Source organism: Apus apus, chromosome 8 (assembly GCF_020740795.1).
Source record: "Apus apus isolate bApuApu2 chromosome 8, bApuApu2.pri.cur, whole genome shotgun sequence".
NCBI classification, from domain to species: Eukaryota; Metazoa; Chordata; class Aves; order Apodiformes; family Apodidae; genus Apus; species Apus apus.
Window position 1 is genome coordinate 22,018,482 of NC_067289.1, and position 27,019 is coordinate 22,045,500.

Consider the following 27,019-nt stretch of genomic DNA (forward strand, 5'->3'; position numbering starts at 1 on the left):
AAGCGGCTCTGGGGAACGCCCGTGGTGACCTGAGCGGCGAGGGCAGAGCGGGGCGGCCTTCCCGGGGCTGCAGAAACCACGGCACACGTGGCGGGTAAAGGTTTTCTGTCCTAAACGTGTGTGTGTGTGTGTGTGTGAAAACAAGGCCGCGGGGCCGGGGCTGCTGGGGGAGCCCGGGCCCTCGGGGCGGGCAGGCTGCGGGCTCGGTCCTCGCTGCCTCCAGGTGTTGGGGCTCCAGAGCCCTGTGTTCACACGTTTAATGTTCACCCACCCGCGCTGGCCTCGGGACTCTTCCCGACTGGTAAATGGTCACCGGTTTCACCCCTGCCGAGTTGGTCATCAGGAGCAGGGATGCTGGTGCCCACTCGGAGGTGTCCCCAGAAGGGCCCCGCGGCCTGCAGAAGAGAGAGTTTCTGGTTCTTTTCTGGTCTCACAGCTGAAATCCGTGTGGATCTCCCGCCCTGCTCCACGGAGCCACCAGCGGGGGAGCGTGTGGCTCCCCCTGGGGCACGAGCACCCGTGAAATCCCACGGGTTTGTGGCCTTCCAGGTGCGCGTTACCCACCCCCTGCTGAGCGCAGTGCGCTTCCAGAGATGTGACAAAACACATTTCTGCAGCATAACGCTGCGTTTTTCACTGGTGAAGCCATCAAACACGTGAATAGTGAGGAGTTCAGCTAATAGCGTAGTTGCAACACACTGCAAATCTTTAACATCGTGTAATGTTTTTATAGAAGGCTTCCAGTTCTGAAGTACAGCACAAAATTGTACAGCCCCTCAGTACTGTGTATTTGTTCTCTTCCACAGGGGACCTTCCTATTTAGCTGCTAAATACATTCTGGTAATTATGTAGTTACAGGGCTGTACAGGAAATATTAAGGAATATTCCACTGTGAATGTTATCTTGGCAAAAATGATTTTTACAAATGTCTCTCTCAATTCTGTCTTCAGAGATCAAGAAATGTTTAAGAGAGAGGTTAGGGAATACCCATTAGTTGTTTTAAGATAACAATGAATTAAAGTAGATAATCCTGAAAGTAAATGTAGAACTTAAATGGGTTGGCTTTTTAGCCTGGCCATCCTGTAGCAATCTACTTTAAAATTCATAGTAAAGGTGAATTCCTGGGGAAAGGTTGTGTCTGACATCCTGCCTCGCTCAAAAATTAGGTGGGAATAAATGACATCTTTTAGATGCTTCCTGCAGATTAGACCGCCTGGGAAATTCAGGCAGAACACCTTTTTTTCTGAGACCTAATAATTAGGACAGCTAAACCTTTGGGAGCTTTTTTGGATTTGTTGTATGTTACTCACTTTAACCTGTGTTTTTTTGGGTCTAGACTTCTATCTTTGTTCATAAAGCAGCTTTATTTTCAGTGTGTCTAGTGTCCACTGGGAGGGAAACATTTTTAATTGTCTTTCTTGCAGGGTGGAGTGCAAATCCAAGTTTGATATGTGCGTGATCTGTGTGTACAAAAGTATCAGCTGGCTGCTGGGACCTCTTCTGAGGGCAGCTAGCTCTGGAATGAAATTCTGATGTAAGTTCAGCTTTTTCTTTCTTCTTCTCCTCCTTCCCTGGTTCATCTCAAAGATTAAATAGCTTCAGGAAAAAAAAAAAAAAAGAGTCCTGTGGGGGTTTTTTGTGGAAAAACAAGATGATTGGTATAACAGTTTAAAAAAAATGTGAGAGCTAGTAATATTTACTTATCTGAACAGTACTTGCTAGGACTGTTGCCCAGAGTGCCCTATAATAAGGAAATGTGGACACCTGACATGGGTATTTTTCCATCTGAGCACCCAGCCCGGAGTGTGATCCCACTCAAGGATCTGAATGGAGATGCCCTCAACAGCAGCTCGTGGTGTTCCTGCTGCAGCAGTGGGGTTGGACTGGATGATCTTCAAAGGTCCTTTCCAACCCCTATGATTCTGTGGTTCTGTTCTTAGTTCTAATTCAAAGCAGCTAAATTGATTTTCCCAGTGGTTGTTCGGATGTTTTTTTCCTGATGTTTTTCTTTGTTTCTGATCATGGCTTTCTTTATGACTGCAGAAACAGAGACTGCATATATATTCATGTGCAGGTACAGAAAGGTTTGATAAATTAATTTGTATTTTCACGCAGGCAGCTGTGTGAGTAGGTAAGACAGGAGGCTGCCTCCTCCGAGAGGACGGTACCGGAAATGGTGCAGCACATCTCTTGCAGCAGCTGCTTGTGTTCTTCAGATGATTGTGTTGTGGTTCTGTGTCCCCTGTACTCTCAAGTTACTTTGCATAGATGCTTCCTTCCTTCTTCAAGACTCTTTCCTGCTGCTGGTTACTCATATTTTGGGTTCTGTTGTTAACTGTAAGTGTAGGGTTTTAGGGCAAAGGGGAAAGGAACAACACCAAAAAAAAACCCTTCTAATTTTAAATCTAACTTGATCAGTTTCTTAAAGAGACAGAGTGACCGAGCACAGTTAGTCCTTCAAGAGCAGGGATCGGTCTCTACCCTCTGCTCGCTTTGAGGCAGAGCTGAGCACTGCAGCCCACGGCTCGCTGCGGCTTCTGGTCACTCAGGACCAGTGGGGAGTAGCAAGAGTTTCTGCAGGTTGCTTCTGCTTCACCTTTAGGGCAGCCTGATTTAGGACCAGGCGATTTCCTTCAGGTAGGAGGAGGTGTAGCTAAGGAATACAACTTGTGTACCATGACATAAAGGTGGTAGGGTGTGCTTCCTAGGGAGTTAGCACTACATCTTTATTTTTCCCCAGTTCTTACTGTTAGGGATGTGCTGTGCTTCTGAAGCTGGTTGCCATCTGCCCCTTTATTCAATTGAGCAGAAAGAGTGAATTTAAACTTCACATTTGTGTATTTCAAGAAGCCTTATGTTGACAGCTTGGACACCTGCAGCCATGTGGGAGCAGAACAGTGAGATTGAATGCGTGTTTTGTCATCTTGGTGTGGTGTGGGGAAGGCTGTGCACTGCAACATGAACTCCTCAAAAAACTATTACAAAATACAATATCCTGAGCAGCAAGGAGCTGGGCTGTGGCTCAGTTTGGAGTGGAACAGAGATAACAGCCATGAGTAAAGCTGGCTGTAGACTGTGGTGAGAGCAGAATGGCGTCTCTGGAATGTATTTGTAGGTGGGGACAAGGGCCAATCTGATACAGCCTTTCCTGTGTCCTTTTCTTTTTCCTGGATGTGCCTTTAACTGGGTGTTGCCTGGCTGAGCATGTTTAATGCCCTATTTGATTTTATGCCGTGTCAGCACAGGATTAACAACTGGAGTTTTGCGATGGCTGATGATCACACAGTTGTGGAGTTGCTGTTCCTGAAAGGCTACATGTCTCAGAAAGGCAGTTTGGTGTTCATGAAGATTTTGGGGTTTTAATCAAATATTTAACTAATAAGATATTCCATTAATAAAATATTTAACTAACTTTATTTTTTAAAGAAGAAAATACTTGACCAGTGTCCCATTTACAAGACATTTTCATTTAGACAATGTGCATCTTCATCTTGATTTGACTCATTCAGGGTGCTCATCTTAGAAGAAACAGGTTTGTTCTGAGAAGTTCTTGTTGAATAGAAACTGCAAATATCTCCATAGTAATTTTAGTTTGAAGGCATCTTGTAGAATTCTAACTCTGTCCATGAGGACACTGCAGTCTTGTTTGTTTGTTTGTTTTTTCTTTGCTTGTTTTTGACACAAGGGATTTTTCAGGGAACTGGAAGAAGGATGGGAAGTGCTAGGCTTTGAAAACTACATTACATGAACCAGTAATGTATAAAACCCAATTGATGGCTTGCTGGTTACTGTGAGAAGAAACTAAAACTAAAACTGTTACGATTGAAGCCAACATGGTGTGCATGGTGTGATTCTGCTGTCATTAAGCTGCTCACAAAAAACAAAACAGGGCTAGTCATCTTCTGTAACCTTTTAGTATGTTACTACCTCCTGGCTGCCTTAAATTTTAAACAAATTCTCTAGTGGCACTTTTAAGTTAAAAGGATGCTAAAAAGAGAGGAAATGTAATTTCAATCCTGCCTTCAATCTGAACAATTCAAAACTACACTTTCTGATTCCCAGCAAACATCCTTTCTTAATTACTAGTTGAAGAGTCATATTCCAGAAAGAAAAAATAAGAATTCACTGTTAAGACTAGTGAGAGTCCCTCAGGACTGTTCTTTGTGTTTCATTTATGGACTAGTAAAGGTAAACTGGAAGAGTGTCTCATGAGCACCTATACCCTTTACTGGATCCAAGCAGCAGGGTGCTTTCAGGGATCACAAATGCTGCCATTTTGTGTTTGGTTTCTCTTTTAGGGGATGAGGATTAATGGAGGTTACCACCTGTAGCAAGTACTTTGATGTGTATCTAAAGCCTGATCAGTGTTTACCGAGTACTGTTAGCTCTCTCTTTACTTTAACTTGCACTGAAACTGTTTACACAGTGCTATTACTAACTCTAAACTAACTCCTCTCTCAAAAGCCTTTTATCATAAAACAATTATCTTTCTGAGTGATCATTATTTTCACGTTAAAAAAACACACGTGGCAAAAGGAATGCCTGCTGTGTCAGGGAGTAATAATAGACTCTTTGTGGACACAATCAGGAAATGTGCCTTTTGTTTTCCTGCACCTGTTGCTGTATTACAAATAAAATAATCCAATGTTTTATTAAATAAAATGAGAAGCCCTAATGAAATTGTACCAGCCATTACCAGGAAGTCTATTGAAAACAGTCAGCAGCTGCTCAGTCTCAGTTCATTTACACTGATGGGATTGTTTTGTCCTTCTCTTTGGACTCCAAGTGAGAAAGCTGCAGTGCCCTGCTGGTGTACAGCAAAGCCTTAGACCATTTCATACCCCTCCCCTTTTGCTCCCTTAAAAGTATTTGATCAGGATCAGTTACAAATGATGCTCAGTAGTTAAGTACCTAAGACTTGTGAAAGTTTATTAGAAGTTAGTGTCCTGGTCTTGCAGTCAAGTGTTTTGCAAACATCAGCTTATATCCCCTTTCAGCACAGTGATAAAAATCTACTGTATCAATTCTGATTTCCTAGAAGGGGATCGATCAGAGAGGTTGAGTCAAATCAGCCTTTCTTGTGAGACAAGATACCCAGGTAGCCTGAGGAATCCTCAGGAGTGAGCTGGGGATCATCCTTGTTCAGGGTAGTTACGTGTCACCACTCTCTCTCTAAAGGTCCATAACAGTATTGATCTCTTCTGTATTTAAAAGGCAATACATCTGTCATACAGCTGTGCTGGCAAGTGGGTGGAGACTCTTTCACAGAATAGACTAGTTCCTTTTAAGAGGTAATCTTACCAATAATCTCAGTGCTAAATATCAAACAGTGGATCTTGCATTAAAACCACTGAGGAGCTACATCATAACCATAGCTGCTTTGGGTACTGGAAAGTGGTTAATAAAGGCTTTCTGGTTAAAATAGCATAATAAAAAATCTTGCTCAAACTTCCATGATTTCTCGGTTTCATTTAAACAATGTATGAGTGTCAGCCAAGTGGTAAGTGATACAGCCCTCCTGCCCCACACAGCAAGGGAAGGAGTGGCTGTGCCTGTGGGCAGCAGGTGCAGCACGAGGCTCTGCAGTCCCCAGGCAGCTCCGGCAGGAGTGTTCCTATCTGACCACCCAGCCTGAGCAGAAAAATTACCAGCAGAGTCTGTCTCCTGTCCCATTTTTGCAATGTTAAAAATTCACAGATCCACTCTGAATTTATCCCAGTGCAACTATGAGAAGAATTTAGACTCCAATATAATGAAGGCAAATCCAAACATTCTGTAACTCATCAAAATAAGACATACAGAATCTGTATGTCTAGAACCTTTCTGTGTGAAAGGTTGATCTCAATTTTTAGGCTGCAGCGTGACTCAAGGAGTTAGTGAATGCCTTTGGCATCTGCATTTTGAATAAAGGTGAGCCAGGGATACTGGTAGCTCTTGGGATGCTGTATCCACTTGTGGCAGGATGCTCCATATGCCTGCCTCAGTTTTACTCTATGATTCAACTGTTTTTTGTCTCTCAGTTTTGCAGGGCCAGGCCTGGAGTGGAAAGATTCTCATGAGAAAGGGAAAGGCCTAGCAAGCTCTGAGGTGGCAACAACCCTCAAAGGTACAGAGGGTACAGAGGAACAGAGGCCAAGAGCCCACGGCGACCAAGGGCTTGTTTAGGGTCTGGAACACCCAGTGGAGGGGAAGCCAATCTTCAGTCCTCACCGTGGCATCTCCAGGGAACAAAACAGTAGGTACTGATACCTCTCCCACAGTGGTCGTTTTTCCAGGTGGTGTTTCAGTGTATTTTACTTTGCAAATTGCTTAGGTTTGTGGCTGGAGTATATAAATTGTGGCGTGGGGATACCAAAGGGTAAGCAGCTCAGTGACTGTGTGAGGGAGGGAAGGGCAACTCTGCAAGGCTCTTACAGCTTCGCGCCACAGAGGGCAGTGCAGGTAGTTGCAGGAAGGAAAACAAAGGGCTAAGCCGGGCAGATGTGTTCTCCACACCTCTACATTTAAAGTTTACATAAGGCAGATGATTCTGTCAGCCTTTCTCCTGATGTAGGAGGAAGGCACGTCCTGGTTCAAGTGTCATTTAAGTTGACTGAGGAACTCTCCACCTGCCATTCATGCTGTGTGATGCTCTGAACTCCTTCCGGTATTGATTTCAAACAGAAAGAGGCCTAAATGAGCAATAGATATATATCTATAAATCCTACAAAATGTGTATTTAAAATCAGAAAAAAATCAGTTCTATATATATCCACCAGTGCTGTAACATTTCTACAGATAAAGCAATATACAAGGTTGTAAAATAATAATTTTTAATTACCTCTTAATTGCTAGAGAAAGATCTTTCTTTAAGAACACAGGAACACCCCAAGTGAGCTGAGGTTGTATCTGTACCAGAGCAGGGGGATGATTTGGATGTAACATCTCTGCCAAGTCCTGATACACATTAAATTCTCATTTGTGCTTTAATTAAAAAAAAAAAACAAACCACCAGCTAGGAGTTATCCTATCTTCTTGCAAAGAAAGACAAACAGAAAATTGTATTTGATATATAAACACTGGGAGGAATTTCACTGAGAACACTGTAAAATTTTATTGCAGGAAGGATATTTTAATATAGTTATTTAAATACCTTTCCCCTATATATATGTATATACTTGTTCCCATAGGGTCACCCTAGACCCTGGAAGTTAAGTCAAAATCAGTAAGAAGAACCTTGAGATACTCGATATAAAAGTGTCCTGATAAATAACTCAATGTGGCCAACAAGTACCTTTGTGATTTTCTCTCTTTGGACTGCAAGTGTTTGTCAGGATACCCAAAGTCAATTCACAATTTTACCATTACTGCCATCTTGTAATCACTTCTCTCATTCCAAACTAATTCTGAGGTATTTGGGGAATATCTGTAGGAAATGCCAGATTACAGGAATGGGTCACAAAGCTCTTTCTTTAACCACTGAACAGCTCCAACAAGATCCCTTTCTCCATGCTGCTTCTTCAGCAGTTTCGGAGTTGTTCACTGCAGATCAAGTGAAAGAGTTGAAGGCTAATTCAATTTTTACAGCTGTGTGAGCCTGGAGCTCTACTAAGGGGACAGTACCAATTTTGGTAGTTAATTCTGAGATCCAGACACTGGTCCCCAGGCCACAGCTGGGCAGCACTGGCCTGTCACAGACAGCACTGAACAGGAAGCAAATGGCAACATCGCTGTTTCAACTGTATTTTCTCAACGAGGCCCTTAAACTGTTATTTCACTTTTAGGAGGAAACATACTCGAAACGTAATTGAAATCCATGGGATTAATTTCTGCAGTAGTAGTGGCTCTCCCAAGTGTGGATTTGTAAATGGCTGGGGAAGACATGCAGACAGGTCAGCTGCCCTTGTTTTACCTGCCACTGGAATGAGTGGGAATCAAACCTCATGAACTGCGAGCACGTCTTCAGTACAGAAAAGATCTCTGTTACTTTTTTGGGGGTGGTACAATGGAAGTTACCACACAAGCTGTAGCAGTAACTCTTCAGGTCAGATGTACCAAGAATGACAGAGCCAATGAGCTGGAGATCCTTGCACAGAAAGACAGCTCTGTTCTCAGCACTAGACACAACGATGTGCAGTGCAAGCACAAAGAAAATGTCTCTGCGTGAGCAGAGTGTGTCTGAAACCAGCTGCTGAATGACTGAAACAGCAGCTGCTGGTCAGGATGCTTCCCTGCCACATACCACGACAGGACTTTGTGAGCTTTCTTCATCAGTGACAACACACAAATGTCCAGGAGTCAGTCCATGTAGGTAACGGGTCCTTTAGTATTTTGCTATATTAATAAAAAAAGTGATTTGATTTCCTTATGAGTAAACAGTCAGGAGATATTTCAGAAGCAAATACACCATATCCATGGATTGTTTGTCAGCACACCCATGATGATGTATATATTTGCACAATCTGAAAAATTAGTATATTCATCCAAATGCTGAGGCTGGAAGGAAGGGGAAGCAATTTAGGACAGGGGAAAAAAGTTCTCTAGGTCAGTTATTGAGCTGTCAAGCTCACCCTTATCTTCTCTGAGTGGGTTTGGCAGCCTATAAAATCCAGTTACCACTAAAGTGATCTAGAGGAATGACACCATGTCCTAAGTTCCCCAGTGCTCAGTGAACCAAAACATACAGTACATCCGCCAAACATCCAGCAGAAAAGGATGCGCAAGAGAAACTGCACAAACTACTGCAAGGTGTTTATAAACAAAATTATTAATGGTCACTTCATAGTAGCTTTGGGTTACCCATATTTCTGAACAGATGAATACTCTCCTGCCTCCTCAGTTTAAAAAGTATTCCAGTTCCAGAGTATAGAAAGTTTTAACATTAAGGCATACATACAGCTGTGTTGTTTGCTTTCATTTAATAAAGATCAATTTACTCATACTCAAATACATGGAATGTTGGCACAAAACTAAAGCTCTGGTGGAACAGCTACCAATCATACACAAAGATTCTGTGAGGTCCTCTTGACTTGCATTTCTGTGATAGATACACCACAAAATGGCTTTAATAATACAAACTGAATGCTGGATCAAATATCTAAATAATAAGTAGCAATTAAAGTAAATGGTTTGCTTTATTTGTAAATTATGTACAGAATACATTATTTATTTATTTTATTATGATGAAGCAGGGGAAAGAAAACAGCCATTAATTTCCAAAAGGTGCTGCTTCCTTCACCTGCTGGAGATGACATCTTTCTCTAAACCAGATGTACAAACCCAGTTTGGATTTCCTCAGTTGCTGGCACACAGTCCGGGGACACAGAGAACACTGCAGCCAAATTCAGCTCTACCAGCTTTTTATATTTTCAGCAAAATACTTCTGCTAAAACTAGTTTTCTTAGGAAAGTTTTCATAATCTTTTGGAAATAAAATCAAGAAAAGTATCAAGAAAGCTGTGGGCTAAGAAGGGCCTTACCTAACTAGCTATCAAATGAGTATAACTAGGAATAATCTGAGATTTGGTCATTCAACTTTTACCTGTTTTACAAAAGCAAGTTTGAGAAGCTGAACTAACCGACCACTTATGCAAGTACCAGAAAACTACATTTTTTTTCAGTATGTTTGAGGACAATCTGGGCAGTTTATCAAATCAATAGAAAACTTGTCAGATTGATAAAACTTCCGTCAGTGGATATTAATGATTAACATAGTACCAAGTAATCAAGTTAATGGTTAAAAAAAAAAATGAAGGAACTAGATATAAAACTGTTTGGTAACATGTATGTTTCAGCAAACAAAGATGCTACTGTATGGTCTATGTTTTGGTGATCAGCCAACAAAGAAAATCCAACCATTTGCACATACTTAGTCCCAAAACCACAGTGAATTATGATTTCTCATGGGAAGGCCTACTTTCGGTGTCTTCCTCCTCTTCCTCTTCACAATCCCCTTCGTCTGTTTGCTGTTCCAGTTCCTCTTTTGTGATCATTTCAAAGTCGTTTCCATTTCCACTACTGTGCTGGGACCTGTCATCTTCACGCCTGTCACTGTCAGTGTCTGAATGTCGCTCTCCTGAGCCATCTGTTCCCGAGTTCCTCGTTGCTTCTGTTTTCCCATCATCTTCTTCCTTCTTCTCACTGTCTGATTTCTCCTCACTGTCGTATTTTTGCTGCTTTTTGGATTCTGATTTCTCCTCTTTCTTTAAGTCTGCTTTTGGTCCTTTGTATTCGTGTGTGTACAGAGGCCTGAAGGAGTCAATGAACCCCACGTCTGCTGTAAGATTTGGCAGGAACCAGAAGTGATGCCTTCCTCCAGTGATGAGCCAGATAATAAGGAAGAGGATACAGCGAGCTGTACAAAACAAGGAAAAGGGAAATTTGGGGTTTTGTTGTGAACATCCACACTGTACAACTATGGTGTCAGAGATATGCACTACTAACACCCGCCCAAAGCCAGGGACAGGGTGACCTCGGGAGCAAATCTCTCGCTCTGCAATACCACTGTGGAATAGTCTGTTCTCACCACGTCTCCCCTTCCCCATTAACCTTCTATCTGATCTGTGATTTCACTCTTAATCCCCTCTGCTAAAGAAATACAAGCCCAAGAAAGCTTTAAAATCCTGGCTACACCATTCTCACTACTTAATCTGTTCTTATGTACAGCTCTTGGGTGAGTTTTGGCTTCTTTTTTTATTTTTTAAAGGAGGCAGTAACCAAGTCTCCACTCTACGGGAAACACCCAGGTGACCCAAGCTTGCTCTGGCTTTCTTCCTGCGGCACAACTCTGACACCCGGTGGCCGGGAGGGAAATGCAGACACAGGATCAGCCTGGCTACTGCCAACAGCTACGTACTGGGGAGACAACCCACACACTTCAGGCCACGTTTCACGAGTAAGCTGTGTCTCTGTCTGCACCTGCTGATAAAAGTGACAACGACCGACACTTACCAACGGCAAGGAGGAGGATACTGGCAACAAAGCAGCCTGCGCCTACGCTGAGGTAATAAACACCAACACGCATCTCTGCTGGCCAGAGTGGGAACAGAGTTGCAGCTATAACAGCAATCACTGCAGGGAAAGAGAAGGAGAAAAGCATGAGAAGCATGACTGGTTTTTCCTGGTACATGTATAAAGGTTCTAGGCTTACCATTTAGCCAAGGTACTGGCTTAGCATAGCATGAGTTACTGTTAGCATTTTAGGCCTTGACTTAAACCTTGTCTAGATTCACTGCTCCCATTTTTGGTTGTAGCAGGGCGGGGACTGGTCTTTTCTCCCAAGTGTCAAGCACTAGGACAAGAGGAAATGGGCTCAGGTTGTGCCAGGGGAGGTTTAGGTTAGATATTAGAAAAAATTTCTTCACTGAAACGGTGATTAAACACTGGAACAGGCTGCCCAGGGAGGTGGTTGAATCTCCATTCCTGGAGGTGTTTCAGAGACATACAGTTGTGGTGCTGAGGGACATGGCTGAAGCATTAGACTTGGTAGAGCTAGGTTAATGTCCAGGCAAAAGACAAACTTCCCCAAGGACAGGTATGCCTGTTGACAGCCCACCTGCATTTATGGTGTGCTAGCCAGTATCGATGCTTACTTACCAAGCACAAGTCCCATGGCAAAAGTTTTAAAGTGAACAGGGTCATAGATCCACACATACACCTACAACAGAAATAACACGGTTTACACTTGGAAAACAAGGCCTCCAGTTAACCATTTAATTTACTCCTTCATCCCAATGCTTACAGCCATGCTGCCATACTTGGTGCTGAGCAAACGGCCCTGTGGTCAGCGCTGGATCAGGGCAGAGGAGCAGGGCGAGGGGCTGGGCACCACGGGCAGGGCTGTACCTTGCACAGGACCTGGAACAGGTTTCTGCCAGTGAAAGAGGTGCAAAAGGAGAGAACAGCCACGGGGCTAGAGGCCTGTCTGCCCAGCTGACCACCTCAGGCACATGCTGATGTGCCTTGTGGCAGCAGCCTGTGCTGCTGAGGCAGGACACCACTGCAGAGCCCACAGTGCTGGAGGCTTCCAGCTGGCAGGAGAGGAGGAAGGGAAGGAGTTTCCATACTGTGTAAGAAAAACAGTGGAGACCTCAGGCTGGATCTCTCAAAGAATCACTTCATGAAAGAAGCTGCACTCAAAGAAACTTAGAAGTGATGTAAAAACCTGAGGAAAACAATCAGATGGTAAAACTGATGGGGAAATGAGAAATTCAGAAATATCACTGAATGAAGGTTTGTTTTTATCTTTCTCCATTCATGTTCAGAACGAAGTAAAAAAACTTCTGTAAAGAAAAAATTTCTCAGGTCCACCAAGTGGAACCAAAAAAATACTTCTAGCTTTGGGGAGATTCACTTAGGAGAAAGAAACAGACTGAACATACAGAACAAAGCAACCAGCTGAAACGCTCAGTCCAACTTAAGTTCCATGTGATGGCCCCAGATAAGTGTAACTGTCCCCTCTGTTGCACAATACACTGTTATCTGAGCCCCTACAGTTGCAACACTCCCCCAAATATTTGTGTGAGAACTGTGGATCCATCTGAATCACACTTGTTCAGCCTTATTAAAAAAAAGGAAAAAGCTCCTCAATAAAACGCAGAACTTTCTGAACTAGAAAAATAAAAGTTGTGGGGTTTTTCTTACCAAACAAAACAGTTTGAATCTTAGCTATTGTTAACTGTGAAAAAAAGCTGCTGGTTACTAGAAACCAGCAACCCTCTTAGCAGAGAACATTAATAGGAACTACCAGGACACCTTAGAGGCAGTGACAGTTCTTCTGTGTGATGCAACAAGAAATATGTAATATTCTACTTCTCCCAGGGTGTGACAGTTGCCCATATGCAGGTGTAGGCTCTGCTGCCAGTCAGCTGTTCTGTAAGCCCAACCTGAAGATCGTGACTGGTGACTGGGCAATGAGACTGTGTAATATTCAGTGTTTGTTAGTGCAAAATAATGGAGAAAAGGGAAAACACAGCACTAATGCAAATACACAAGGATTGGTCCTAAATTAACTATTAATTAAGAAAGATCCTGGGAGCTGCAGTTCTTAAAAAAATTTCATCTCGTTAATAAAACAAAAAAGTAAACTATATTAAGACAAAAAGTAAGTAGTTTTATACTGCAGATACAGTCCTGCACCCTGGTTTTGCTCGCTGCATGCCATCCAGGTTACTCCATGTGAAAGACAACAGGGAGATCAGAGGTAGGTGAGATTCTGTATCAGGTGGGATGAAAGAGAGCAAGGAAGGTGGTAAGAGAACTGACTGAGAATAGTAAAGGTACATAAATGAAGTACATTTTCTACCCAAGTGATCTACTTGCAGTGCTCACTGCCACGTGTTTTATAACCAAAAGTTACAAGAACCTTAAGGGGATCCCAGTACAGTGACACAGCATCGACAGAGCACAGCATCGTCTTGCTGAAGACCACTTCTCCCAAATCTTAAAAGCACAATGATGAGTGTCTACATCACCGAGCTGTTAAAGAATTAAATTCTTTGTCTTCCAGGAAAGTAAAGCACAGAGGAGTATTTAAGACCACAATTTCCATGGTGAAGCCAGGATGAGAACTCAGGAATGCCTGAGTGTCACCTCTCTGCTTGGATCACACAGTCAGGCTGCTTCTGGATGGCAGGTATTTTTCATTTCCCCTCCTGCGATACACGTCTTTTGTTTAGAAGTATTTCAGCATGTCTATGGCCACAGGATAGGGTGGGCTGGAAGGGACCCCAGGAGGTCTCTAGTCCACCCTCTTCTCCAAAGCAGGGTCAGCTGTGAGGCCAGCCCAGGTTACTGGGGGCTTTACCCAGCCTGGCTTTGAAAGCCTGAGCAGGGAGGCTGCAGGACACTCTGGGCAGCCTGCTGTAACCCCTGCCACACCCTGAGGACAAACAGGTCATCATCCCCTGGCTGCTAAGACATAAACCACTGGGAATTAAGTTTACTCTTAGGTTTTTTAAATTACTGTCCTAATTTTATCTCCATTTCGCCTCACTGCAAGTATCTAAAAATCTAGTATTTCAAGATCAGCCACTACATTTGCCATTAGTTTTTTTTTCAACATGTCAGAGGGTTTGATGAAATCCAGTAAGTTAAGCTATTATCTGACAACAGTGCACTAACAGTTACAATGTACCCATAAATCCTACCTCATTTCCATCCAAGAACACTTGGTCTTCATGTGGCTCAAGTTTAAATTTCCTCTTAGTTTCCTTTTTCTTGGGTGTTCCTGGGGTCTCATCCTGAGGACAAGCACAAATTATATATGTGAAAAAAAGAAGAGTTTAAATTTCTAGTATTTTATTATATATTGAGTCTGTTAACTTTTCACAAACTTAAGATCAAGTTCACTTTCTTTTTTTTAAGTAAATATGTGTTATTTGCTTCTGTTCTCATTTATTACCACCTGAGTCTCTCAAACATAGATTTTTAGTTAGAACCTAAGGACTAGACTGTGACTTCAGGATAACCTTGTCTTCAAATGGATGGCAAAGCTCTGCTGGTATTACCAGAAAGTCTGCACAAAAATGAAGAACAGGGTACAACACTTCATAATCACTAACTCTATTAGAATAATTTGGTACCTTGGTGCTACATTTTCCCATGGGCATCCTTTCAGAATCAGCTTCTGCCTGTTCATCCTCTATCCTCCTCAATCTCTGTGTTTTCTCTTCCCTATTTGCTTCTGCTTCTGTTCTCTCTGCTTATTTCATTGTCTGAAATTAACTTTCTATTTGTTGTCCTGTGTTGTTCTTCAAGTTACTAAACACTGGCTTATATAATCCACTAAAATATCAGTTCAATAAACAACAATTAGTTTAAAAATTAACATTACATTTAATAATGTAACCCTCCAGATGACAGGGAATTGTAGCATTTAATAACCTTCATAATCAGCATTCTAAATTACCTGAGGAGTTAGGTAATCTTACACTGGTTTCCATGTTTAGACTGCCAGTAGTTTTGTTTTGTTTGTAATTCTTTTATTAGCCATATAGCTTTCTTCTGAGCTCTCAACCTTTGCACACAGACTGTTCCTCTCATTACATGTGCCATAATTTCACTTAGGAGCATCTGGAATAACATCTGAGCACTGTCCTGCTAACTCTCACTGGATTCATACCACAGTATAGAGAAGAAAAAACATCCTAACATTTTAATTCCTAACATTTTAATTCAGGAATTCTGTTTTGCTAATAAAAAACACTGAAATGAAAACATAAAAACACACATGAAAACTTGTAGAGCGGTAACAGCGTGATCTTTAAAGAAAGTAAATCAGAAGTCTGTGAAAATTTGGCATCCTGCAGATTAGTAATGGTGCTGTCATACACAGAAACAGCCCACTGTTACAGAGCTATGCACAAGCACCAAGCATCAAATATTACATTCCAAACATTCTTATTACCAAACACTGCAAAACTGTTTCTGTTTCACGTGTGCAGCTGCAGTGGTTTGAGATGTGAGGCCCCAGGCACGTGTGGCACTAAGGTACACCTGCATAAAGCATCCCTGCTGCTGCAGCTGAAGAGAAGCAGTTTGTGATTAACTCTGTCCACATTAGATGATGAGGTACCGAGAGGCCCAACTGGAGCCTCATTTTTGATCTAGATGAAAACCAAAATTCCAAAGTTTAAAAAAAGAAAAAGAAAAAAAAAGCAAGATATTTTAGAGATGAAAACAGACAAGAAAAGGTATGTGGCATTTCAGAAGAGCCAACCATATTTTAAGCCAATGTAATTTTAACAATCAGTTAACATATTCTGTTACAGGTGTCTCTTACAGATAGCACCTACCTTCTTACACTCCTCACCATCCTTTTTCTTTTCTTTTTCTTTCTCCTTCTTAGTTTTTTCATCTTTGCCACTTTCTTTCTTGCCCTTTTTCTCCTCTTCCTTCCCACTCTCAGCCTTTGCTTTTTCCTTTTCTTTCTTTGCATCCTTGTCAGGTTTCATTTTCATCACTTTCAATGCTCGATGAAAAAACTGTTTCTTCAGGAGTCTTAAAATTAAAAAAGTTTAATGATGCATTTAAGTGTATTTACACTCAATTATGTTATTAGATACCATTCTAGATTATCTAATATAATCATGAACAGCATGACCAAAAGACAGAGGTCATGATCATCAGCTCTATCTACAACTAAATACACCAGGCTATTATCCTGTGCCTCACCTCTTGCTTTGCTTTTCTTCTTTTGTTCATCTGTTCAGAACTGTGTAAAACTCAAGACTTTTCTGTGCCATTTTGCATAGATATAAATGAATACACAAGATGAAAGATGGAGAAAGCCACCAGGTCAATTTAATTCTCCTTCCCACTATTGCAACTCCAACCAATAGTTATTTTCAAGTTCATGTCAATGCATTTCACAACAAAAATAAGGAAGTGGACACAGGGTTTATAAAGTTCCTTGGTAAGTGGTGCATGATCAATAAAATCACCCTGTTGACACTGTGGTACACAGGCAAGCATTCCATTCACATCATCTACAAACATACCTTGCAGTATGTGTATCCAGGGCCAGCAGGGCACCAGGCACTGGTATTTGGGAGTCTTAAGGCTGTCACCAACAAGTAATGTCCTTATAAGGATCACAGCCAAACTCAACAGGAAGAGCAGTACAGAACACTGCTGTTCAGACGGAGAGGAAGCAGCAGGGTGTGAAATCCAAGCACACATTCACACCAAAAATCCTGACCCCATGCATCAAATCGATTTGATTTGTCCTTGATTTTTTTCATCTCCTGCTGCAGACTGAATCCTTATGCTGGACTAATTGCTCAGCTAGGAACCTTGCTGGAGAGACCAAGAGAAGTCATTCTAGCAGTTACACTTATGTGCATGCTGACTATAAGGCAGAATCGTTTTGGGTATTTAAGAAGCTTCCTTTAGAGAGCTGTTGACATGGATTCTCTTTCTAGCAACAGAAAATGACTTGTTTGCTGTAAACTACTTTTCTTCACAGTTGAAAGTTTAGGGTGCTTAAGTACTGAGCAGCCCACAGGACAGGCCTGGCCTGCAGGACAACTCTTTCACTTGCAGGAACGACCTCTGCCTCTGGTGGAATATAAAAAGATGGGACTGTGCAACATGTAGTGCTGAGAGCATGCAGCCAGGTACCAGTGCAGCCAACAGCCAGGGCCTGAAGCAGGACAAACCTTCACTCAACTAATGAAGTCCAGCCTGCTTGCTGATTCCTGACTGATTAACCCTCTACAACTCTGCTGAACAAAGCATTATTGATGCATCTTATTTGTGAAGAAAACCCCTCTGAAAAAAACTTACTGAACTTAAATCATCCCTTCCAAAAGGCAAAGGAAGTAGACAGTGCTAATGGTTAAAACAGCTTCAGAGACCAAAGGTGGCCTTAACGATATTAGCAATATAGAAGCAAGCAAGAAAAACCAAACTGCAGCCCATGCTGTGATGCTAGATGGGTCATTAGGGCATAAAATGATACTGGTGATAAACATCAGTGCCCGAGTCAACATGGTTAAACTGTTTTTCTCTGCATGCCACACAGGCGTTCTTCACGCTGCTGGAGATGAAGGACTTGAGCAACTGTTGTCTCATCTGATGCTTTAGTAACTGAAGAACAAACACACAGGCTCCCAGCTCAGACCAAAGACTCTGAAAGGAAAGACTTATTTTTCTGCTTGCATTAAAATAATGCTTTCTTCTAAAATTTCTTTAAGAATCAGCATAAGTATTTAAGTTAAAACACAGAATCAACCCTGCCTCAGCCTGGGTATGGGGGAAAAGGATCTCACCTTCCTGGATGGCTATCTAAAAGAGGCCAGAAAAAAAGACTACGTATTAGCCATATTCTTTATTTCTAAGCAGCTTTTGCAGAGCTTTCCAAATGTGGGCAGTCCCCTTTAAACAAAGCAGAGACACCATTTGAGAGGCAGAGATTGAACCTCCAAGTCCAGCCTCTGCCACGGCAGCAGACTGTGGCAATGGGAAGGAGATATTTCAGAGCTCTGATCCTACAAACTGAAAGTAACTCTAAAATTTAGGAAAATAATTTTGTTCATCTTGCTGCCCCAAGCAGTGTAGTGAAAGAAAGCATGACAGAGTTTTGAAAATAGAGATGCTTTCATTTCTGGTGTGACACCCACAAAGGCAGTAATAAAAATACAATCATTATTTTTACATACAGCCACAAATGTTTTAGAATGCATGAAGCCCAAGTGAAATTGGTCCCTAAATCACTAAGGCATCTTGACAACTATACTCATTAATAAAGCTGATGAATTAAGCTAGGTCATACCTGTTGCAGTAATCAACTACAGACTCTCGGGTTGTAAATAAAGCCTCTTCTCCTTTCTTTGCCTTTGCCCATTTAGAATCCAGGAGGCAATCCACTGCTTTTGAGGCTAGAGGGAAAATTTAATTAAAAGTGCATTAAAATTAATGGTATTTATTTAAACATTTAGTCTACACTCCTTGAACCTGTCAGTGAGTTCTGATGATGTTTCACATCCTCTCAGTCTTTAAAGGAAAACTAGCCACTTCTGAAATACATTACTCTTGACAACTATACATCTTTAAATCACAGAGCAAAAGATTTATTGTGTTTACTTCAGGCTGATAAGATTAATTTTATGGCTGTCTAATGCCTAGATAAGTTTTCAAAGCCAAATGGCAAGATCAGTGCTTATTAGATAAAGCATTAATAATAAAAACAGCTCCCCCACCCCCCAGTACCATGTTAGAAGAAAGTATCATTCTCTGGTTAAAAGTAACCCTACCAATAAAATAATCAACTCGGTGGCCCATCATGTTGGTGGATTTTGTTGGACAGTTGAAACGTAAGTATTTAGCAACAGCCTTCTCCTCTTTGAATGGCTCACCAACCTCCTACAATAGCAAAAGTCCAACATTAGTACAGTTTGAAACACATGGGAAAGTAACTCACTCGGGCTCAAAAATCAGATATTCTTAAATCCTCATTATTTTATAGCAATATATAAACAACAAATAAAATGCAAATGTTGTGAAAATACTTCATTTTTCATGAGAACTTTCTGTCTACATAAAGCAAAAAAGTAGGATCTGAAGGGAAGGACTACAAACTCCTGTAACAGCTCTGTAGGGAGAGCAAACTAAAGGAGGAACTAAGAGGAAAGCACTGGGCAGATGGAAAGCTGCCTAAGGCACACAAACTTGGATGAAAACAGTTGTGAAGCTGAGAGCAAAGGAAAACAACAGTGAGGAAAAAGTAGGTATGAACATGACAGCAATGCAGACATACTGACAGAATACAAAGCAGCTTGGATTTCCTGTGAAAGAAGAGAAAACCATGTTGAAATGAAGCTGAAAGATTTGGCTAGAAAATTTCAGTACCACTGCGTGACAACAAAATGTCTTAAACTTGGAGTACCATTGAGGAGATTCTTGAATCTAGAGACTAGCAACATCAGCATGAAGCACACAGACATCAAAACAGCTATTTTAGAAAAAAGGAGCCCTCAGTCTGCACACATTCATAACTTCAGTACATTTACCAACTTGCAGAGGGGTGGCAGAATTCAAAGATGTGTAAGACAGGACAGACTTAGATCTAATATTTTTAAGCAAGAAAGGAAGACCTTTCTAACATTCCTGCTTCACAAAAAGTGATCTGAAACAAACATCTGGCATATTATACTGACTCATGCAAACTTTCTCAGAATTCCTTTCTGTAAGAGTTCTTTCAATCAGTGAGGCTTAATTCTCCAAATCCCCCTCACTACTTGCAGATCAATAACAAGGAAACCCTAGGACATCTTTTCAGACTGGCAGTACCTTTTCTGTACCTCTTTGTCTCATACTGGCCAAATAATCTAACTACAGAAGCCACAAAACAGGTTGGTCATTTACAGAATACATAGAATTCATTATTCTATTTAAAGATAATGTTTCTGAAGATCAATAAACATATACAACCTCCATTACTGCTTTTAAGATGTATATTCATAACATCACAAGAAACAGGTGAGGTGAAAATGCAAGGTGAAATAGATGTTGTTACACCTGAACAAAAACTTCAGATGGTGAGAGTTGTTAATTTTCAACAGTTTGCACAGCTAACTTTCAAAATCAACTGGTTAATGAATTATCCTTCTAGAGGACATCGTTGCTTTTCCTGAGGACAATTTTAAAGAGACTAAGACAGCCATAAGCTATCAACATGACAAAAAAAAACAACCTTGGTAGTTTGTTAGTTTTGAAATTACTGATGTATTTTTTTAAGCCTAAACTCGTCATGTGTATGCAGACATTTGCTCCCACACACCAGTTACTGTTTCAAAAGCATGTACCCAAACTAAGCCAGATGATCCTGACAGTTCTCACGCATATTACACTGACTCTTTCTCCATGTTCAGTCCTTTAAAAAAAAAAATAAAAATTAAAAGTCTTTATAAACCATCAGATAACTCATGGAAAACTATTCACTAACTCACAGTGCATGTATGCACATAATTTATATACTGTGGTTTCACGTCCTTATATGGTACAGTTTTACCAGTAACTGTAAATCACTGATGATGCTACCAAGTTTGATACCCAAACAGATTTGGGTTAACAGGAACAAAATGAGTGACCATAAGGAAGGTGTCCCATCCTTACTGTCTGGCACACATGTAAGGGTACCATGGAGACTGATGACTACCTGCAGACAGTGTGTTTCAGAAGAACACTCTGAGAGCATTTCCTACCAGCAAATTAAACTTGGAACACGAATTCACAGGGCAATTTTTGTTCTTCACAGCACAGACAGTAAAACAGCCAGAGAAGCTAAAGGTATTCTCATCAATGTTAATTCTTCTGCTAGGATTTTTTTCTTTTTCTTCCTAAAATATTTATCATTCTGCTAGATCATGTGAGGTGTTAACACAGGCAGTGCCTGGCACCAGGAGATTATTTCTTTTTAATTGCTCCTTACTATCTATTGCTTTGTCCTTTTCCATGGGATAGTTCAATAACATCCCAAACAACAAACCCTTCCCCGTGAGAGAAGCTGCCATGGTTTAACTGAATTCATTTCAGTAAAGTTTCCCATGCAATTTATTCCCCACTTTTCACCCTATTTTCAATCCTTTATTTGCAGAGCCAGACTTGTGTAAAAATATTAAAACAGAGGACTGAAAAAAATTACTACATTTCATCATAAAGTGTAATCAACAAAAACACTGACAATTTCAGTATCCTGAACACAACTTCTTCAAGATGCAGGTCCATTGATCTTTATGTTCTGTTGTAAAAACAGCCAAAACCCAGGCACTTTAAGCCTCCTTACACATTTAGAAAAAGATACGAATCAAGGGATAGTTCTCAACAGATCATAAAGCTCTAGAACAGATGACACTGCCTTAAAAAGCATATGAAAACTTCCTGGTATTTAAAGTTTGCTTTTATAGGAAAGACAGAAAGATTCAACAAACATCTCAGGCAGTACATTTCTGGAATGTTTAAAAATGTCTTCTCAGTTAAAATTCCATTATTAAACTGCTTTTAATTAATAAAAACTAGGATGTCAAGCTTTCAAATACTTCTGCTCTAGATTTTTAGAGCCTTGCATCTACTTTAATTTTATATATTGAAAAATGCAGTTGTCATTAGACAGTAGGAAAATTTGGAGGTTTATGATCCCTGATAATTTAAAAACCGTGGAAGAATGCCATTAAAATCAAGCCCAACTTTTCATTTCTCTAGACAGAAGAACTCCATCTACAGGAAGACAGGAAAAGCAGTGCTCAGCCTACCTTTTTTCAAGAAGTGCACTGACATTTTAACATTTTTAGAAATAATTCTCAAGCATTCCTATCAAAATTCTGCCCTATGTGAATTCATAAAAACGACACTGAGATTTACAAACCCTGGGACCTTCTAGACCTAGTGAAACGAAAGGAAAACCCTAATCAAATTATTGTTTCACCATGATCTCCCAGATACAAGCTTAGCACAGTACATTCTTACCTGCCTTCAGTACACTGATGCAGTTCCCAGTTAATTCAACTTCCATCTGGGACTGGAGCAGCAGAGGCTTATACATTACAAATAAAAAACATCTGAGCTGAGCTATTAAAGCTATTGTGCCCATGAGTGTCCTTCTCCCTCTCATCTCTAAGTATGACTTATTTGGGTTCTCTTACTCCTGGAACCACTCAATGGATGTCAAAAGGCCAGAGCATATTTGTGGTCTGAAATTTAATTCATTTTTCCCCCCTTTGCACCAGTTGCCAGAAGGCAGCCACAATCCAAGGCAGGATGATTTCCTTCCACAACACTGAAATGTAAACAAGGTTTCTGGAAAATCAGAGGAGAGCAAATAATGACTATCACTAATAAGTTATTGCATGTGCAGACAAACACTTTAGAAGGATTTAGGCTGCTCTGTTTTAAATGAGACATAAAAATTATTCTATTTCAGTAAAATTACTATCTAGTTTATTTCTTTGCTCTTACATCTGAGAACTTACACTTTCATAAGACCATCCCTCACAGAAGATTTCTGAAGCCTAATATTTTACAAAGCTTTCAGGTAAGTAAAAGAAGAAATTTAAGTGCGTTTGTCACGTGCAGCCTGTTCTTCAAGCTGAAAAGCTAGGTCAAAAATGACACTGTGAACCCATGTTCCATTCCTCACACCTCTCCTTGTATTATAAGGACACTACAACTGCATTAGTGTTATCTTCTCTGAAGATGTTCTGGGCACATCAAAGCTTGGGCTGAATCGCAAGATTTTATTTTTCCCTTCCCTGTTGACTCTCAGGATCTTAGATTAAAAGATGTTCTGTGGCAGGGGAGCAGGTACTCCTCATCCTTTCTGCTGAAGCATTTATACTCTGCCTAAAATAAATCAAGGTGCAGTAGGACAGAGAAAAAGCACAAGGATTAGTACAATCTGATAGATTGCTGAGTGGGAGCAGGAAGGGAGGAAACAAACACTTCAGGGTCTCAGGACTCCATCTGTTTTCTTCAGTGACTAATGAAGTTGTCCAACTCCTGCACTGGTGACCAGTACCTGGATTGCCTGAGGTCTCTTAAAGAAACTGTAGCAGAACATGCAGAGAAACCAGTTCTTCTGGATTAACGTGGCTGTGTGCTGGCCACAAGACATTAACTTTTCTTTACAGAAAAAAGATTAGCAGATTATTTTTTTTTTGTCCTGGACAATTCCTGTCAAAACAGAAGTATTTGCTTTCTTCCTTCTTTCTTTTCAGGAATCACTATCTTTTTTGAGCAAAAGCTCTAAACATACAGAGTTCTAGAACACATTTCAAAGGAACAATGTACAGTGTGTTGAAGTCAGAGCCTGCCAGCTTCAGTCTCTTCTAACCCTAGGCCTGTTGTTTCAACTTCTTCCCTTCCCATCTTTAAAAATGTGACTCAGATATTCAAGACACAGTGATTCTTGTTTTAATGACAAGTGGGGCTGCAACTTTTAATGCCTATTTTTCTGCATTTTTTCCCCCTTCAACCTTTGTTTCTTCCTCCTCTGATACCACTCATTCCCAAATAAGTTAATCAGCCATTCTCCTTCGTTACCACCCCACTCAGCTTTACTACAATGTATGAGAGAATAAAGCCAAGCTGGATTAAAATCTGCATTACTGGAAAACCACTGAATCACCATTTCTGAAGATCCTTTCCGTACTCATTCACAAAAGAACTTGTAGCACAGGAAGCAGCAGTGCAGCTGTTGCCAGTTTTCCTTCCAGCACAGCCCAAATCCAGAAAGGCCACAACAGTTATTATTGACTAGTAGATGTCCTTCATCAGGATAACCTCAAAACTTGAAACCAGTAACTCAAGGGAAAAAAAAAAACAATCAACAAGTACGTGCCCTTAATGGCATATACATGGCACTGATGCCACCTCAGCCATCAATTTGCAGTGAGACATTTGTCTAAGTAGTGCTTTCTCTGTTCCTAAGAGTAGTGTTTATATGCATTAGCATTTCTAGAGTAGAGGACACAGCACTAAGGTGCTATGCAAGTGCTATTAATTGCAATGCAAAGATAAACAAAACTTCTCAGAGGCAGGATAAAACCATGCACAATGGAATCCAGCCAATGTAATGAAAACTTAATGCCTGCTTAGCAGTCAAATTACAGACCTGCTAACCAGGTGCCACGTGTTACCCCACTGAACCCTTGTCAAAGTAACCAACTCTGGAGATTTTGTGCCTAAGCAAATGTTTCAAGATACGTATGGAACCATTATTTTTTTCCCCAAAATGACACTGCTTTCATCAGGCTGCTGGAGTAACAGACATTCAAAAACATCTCCTTTGAGATGCATCTGTCTGAAGAAAAAGTATTCAATTAGCCATTAGACAACATATGCTGGTTTTTATTTTAACAAGTCCTTTATACACAGCAAGCAGTCTTGATTTGAGAAATCTGAACCATGTGGGAGTCCACTGGCTCAGGCAATCTGCATCCTACAGACCAGTCTTTCCTCACTGCTGCAGGTCTGAAGTAATCTCCGTGTTAATTACAGTTAAATTACTGTCAGGAACGACACTGAAAATCTTACCTCTAAAATGTCTTTATTCAAACTTGAAGATTTCTGCAACTTCCAGCTTGTTGCCAAAGGAAGAGTCTAATCTATGCAATGCAGATTGAGTAATGTGTCTTTTTATGAAATGCATTCTATAAAACAGCCTTCCTCTTATCACTTCCAATGGAAAACACAAAGCAGGCTTGACAGAAATTCAAGCTGTTTTACTGAGACTTTTTTCATGTCTCATCTCATGTGCAGAGCTAGCTGGCCTAACTACCATGATTCCAATCTTGATGGCAGACATAAAAACCTATAAAAATTATTCAGAGCACAGGTTCTGTACACATAGTACTTGAAACTCGGTTACATCAGCCTCTTCCACAGTAAAATACACTGTCTCCTTCCAAGAACCTTACTCTTGTCAAGACATACACCTCTACTTAATAATAACAACAGGGTATTCAAATGTCAGACTTGCATACAGTAGGACAGTCACTTTTTTTAAGGGGCACACATCACCCTAAAATAAGTAAAGCACTTGAAACACCTGCAAATAAAAATCCCACACTTCATTTTAACAGAAGAAACATGCAGCATTATCCTGAAACATCATAATCATACTGTGACTATACCAATAAAGTTCAAAAGGCTTAAAACAAAATCCTAAATAAAAACCAACTGCCAAGAAAAATACGTGTTATTTTATTCACTGACCAATTAAGGACAGCCTCTGGGCTCTCAACAGTATTCTTTGGTGGCTGTCTTGTCTTCCCATTGTTGTTGACATACACTGGGAAACTACTAAGAGACAAGACACATTTATCTGCATAATTATATCACAAATTTAGGCCACAATCTTAAACCTTTATTGTTAACACCCAGACATCGATTTAATTACTAACAATCCAGGGAATACTTTTACTACTAATAGGCTGGAAATTAAGCATGTGCTTAAGTGCTTGCAAGACCACAGCCTTGGGTATTAAAAAAAGACTAGATTACATTTAATTTGGTTTTGATGGGTGCTTTATTGAGCTGTTGTCACCCTTGGTCAGGGACAGTCTATAACTACTATGAAAAGAGAATAATTCTGTAATGTTTTATGATAATTCATTGAATGCCTGTGACTGATAAGGCTTGCTTAACAAGATTTTGATTAATTACTCTTTGTGTTTCTTTGCGTTTCCCCCACCAGCCTCCCCACCCCAGTAATTTGAATTAAAGGGGAAAAAAGGAACCATTACAAGTACCGGCACATCTCCATCTTCCTGGGGAAAGGGAAAGTGGGCTGGGAAGGGAAAGGAAGAATGGAGAGAGAGGGCAACCAAGCAGAAGGATGACATACGAAGTGTACATTGTCGAATGGCTCTGTGATTCCTCTCATGAATGTTAGCTCCACTTCCAGCTGAGCAATAAATTCCAAACAAGCACTATTTTGGCCTACCATTAATAATATGCAACAGTAACAGGCACTGTAGCAACTGACTCTGTAACTGTGCTCAAAACATACATTAAAACGTCTGTAACACTCACTGCTTAAGTTCTATCCTGAGAACTCCAGACTTCCAGAAAGGGAAAACACCTAAGCAATCTTCACTCTGCCTTTAAGTTACACCATATAATTACCACTATAGGTTAACATGATCTCAAAGCTGATTAGGTCTATTTTTAGATGCGGTTGTTTTGTTTATGTTTTCTAAAATCAAATTTCCTTTCCTCACCACATCATTTCCTGGCTGGGGCACGGCTGTTCTTAAGATGCTTACACCACCTGTCCCGTGTCTTTTCCTTAGGAATGACTGGGGCAGACAGGCTGGGTTCAGCCCCTGTTCTGCCACATCCAGCTGTTGTTGGACACCGGCAACAGGTGAGAGACCCCCTGCATAACACGGCGGTTAAAAGCAGTCAGCAGCTGGAAATCGCACCCTCCGCTCACCCGGGCTGCAGACACCGCGCCTGGCAGGGCGCAGAGCCCGGCAGGACGGAACCGCCGGGCCCCCCGGCACAGGGGAGGCTGGGGGGGCCGGCACCCCCCAACCGCTTTCCCCCCGCCGCCCGGTGGGCTCCAGCTTGTCTCGCTATTCACTCAGATGGACGAACGTGCCAGAAAATTCTGAGGAAAACCGGCCGTGTCCCCCCCCCGCCGGTGCCAGCCCAAGCCCCCACCGAGCTGCGCTGCCCCCGCGGCTGCCGCTGCCCGGCGGCCCAGCCCGGGGCTCTTCCCGCGGCGCCGGCTCCGCGGGCCGCCCGGGTCCTGCCGCCGCCTCCTCCTCCTGGCAGCGGCGTCGGGGCGGGGAGGCCGCCGAACTCGGGGGGAAAAGCCCGTCCGAGGGGCGGCCGGGAGCCGCGCGGGGCAGGGCCGCTCGGAGGGCCGAGGAGAGGGCGCGGCCGCGCGGGCAGGGGCAGCGGGCTGGGCAGGGAGGGAGAGGCTGGGCTACCTGGATCCTCTTCCTGTGCCGCCGCCGCTCCGCCATCTTGTCCCCGTCTGCTCCGCCGGTGACGTGGGCCGGGGGGGGCGGCCTCGCGAGAGGCGGCGGGAGCGG

General features: G+C 41.7%; 1 protein-coding gene and 2 long non-coding RNA genes across 4 annotated transcripts; 2 read left to right on the top strand and 1 right to left on the bottom strand.

Moving 5' to 3' along the window:
- On the top strand, nucleotides 1-10,933 carry LOC127387996 (uncharacterized). 2 transcript variants are annotated; one of them, XR_007890259.1, is made up of 4 exons: nucleotides 1-94; nucleotides 1,425-1,534; nucleotides 6,021-6,239; nucleotides 10,684-10,933. It is a non-coding gene; the product is annotated as an uncharacterized LOC127387996 (long non-coding RNA). The 2 variants fall into 2 exon arrangements; XR_007890260.1 differs by having other exon boundaries at nucleotides 6,021-6,235.
- On the bottom strand, nucleotides 8,879-27,019 carry SEC62 (SEC62 homolog, preprotein translocation factor). The gene is made up of 8 exons (XM_051626961.1): nucleotides 26,915-27,019; nucleotides 18,734-18,842; nucleotides 18,253-18,358; nucleotides 15,773-15,977; nucleotides 14,126-14,218; nucleotides 11,574-11,634; nucleotides 10,929-11,048; nucleotides 8,879-10,332 (listed from the first exon to the last, which is right to left on the bottom strand). The coding sequence occupies exons 1-8, from the start codon at nucleotides 26,948-26,950 to the stop codon at nucleotides 9,869-9,871; spliced, it is 1,194 nt and encodes a 397-aa protein (XP_051482921.1). The 5' UTR covers nucleotides 26,951-27,019; the 3' UTR covers nucleotides 8,879-9,868.
- On the top strand, nucleotides 13,376-18,359 carry LOC127387997 (uncharacterized). The gene is made up of 2 exons (XR_007890261.1): nucleotides 13,376-13,611; nucleotides 17,503-18,359. It is a non-coding gene; the product is annotated as an uncharacterized LOC127387997 (long non-coding RNA).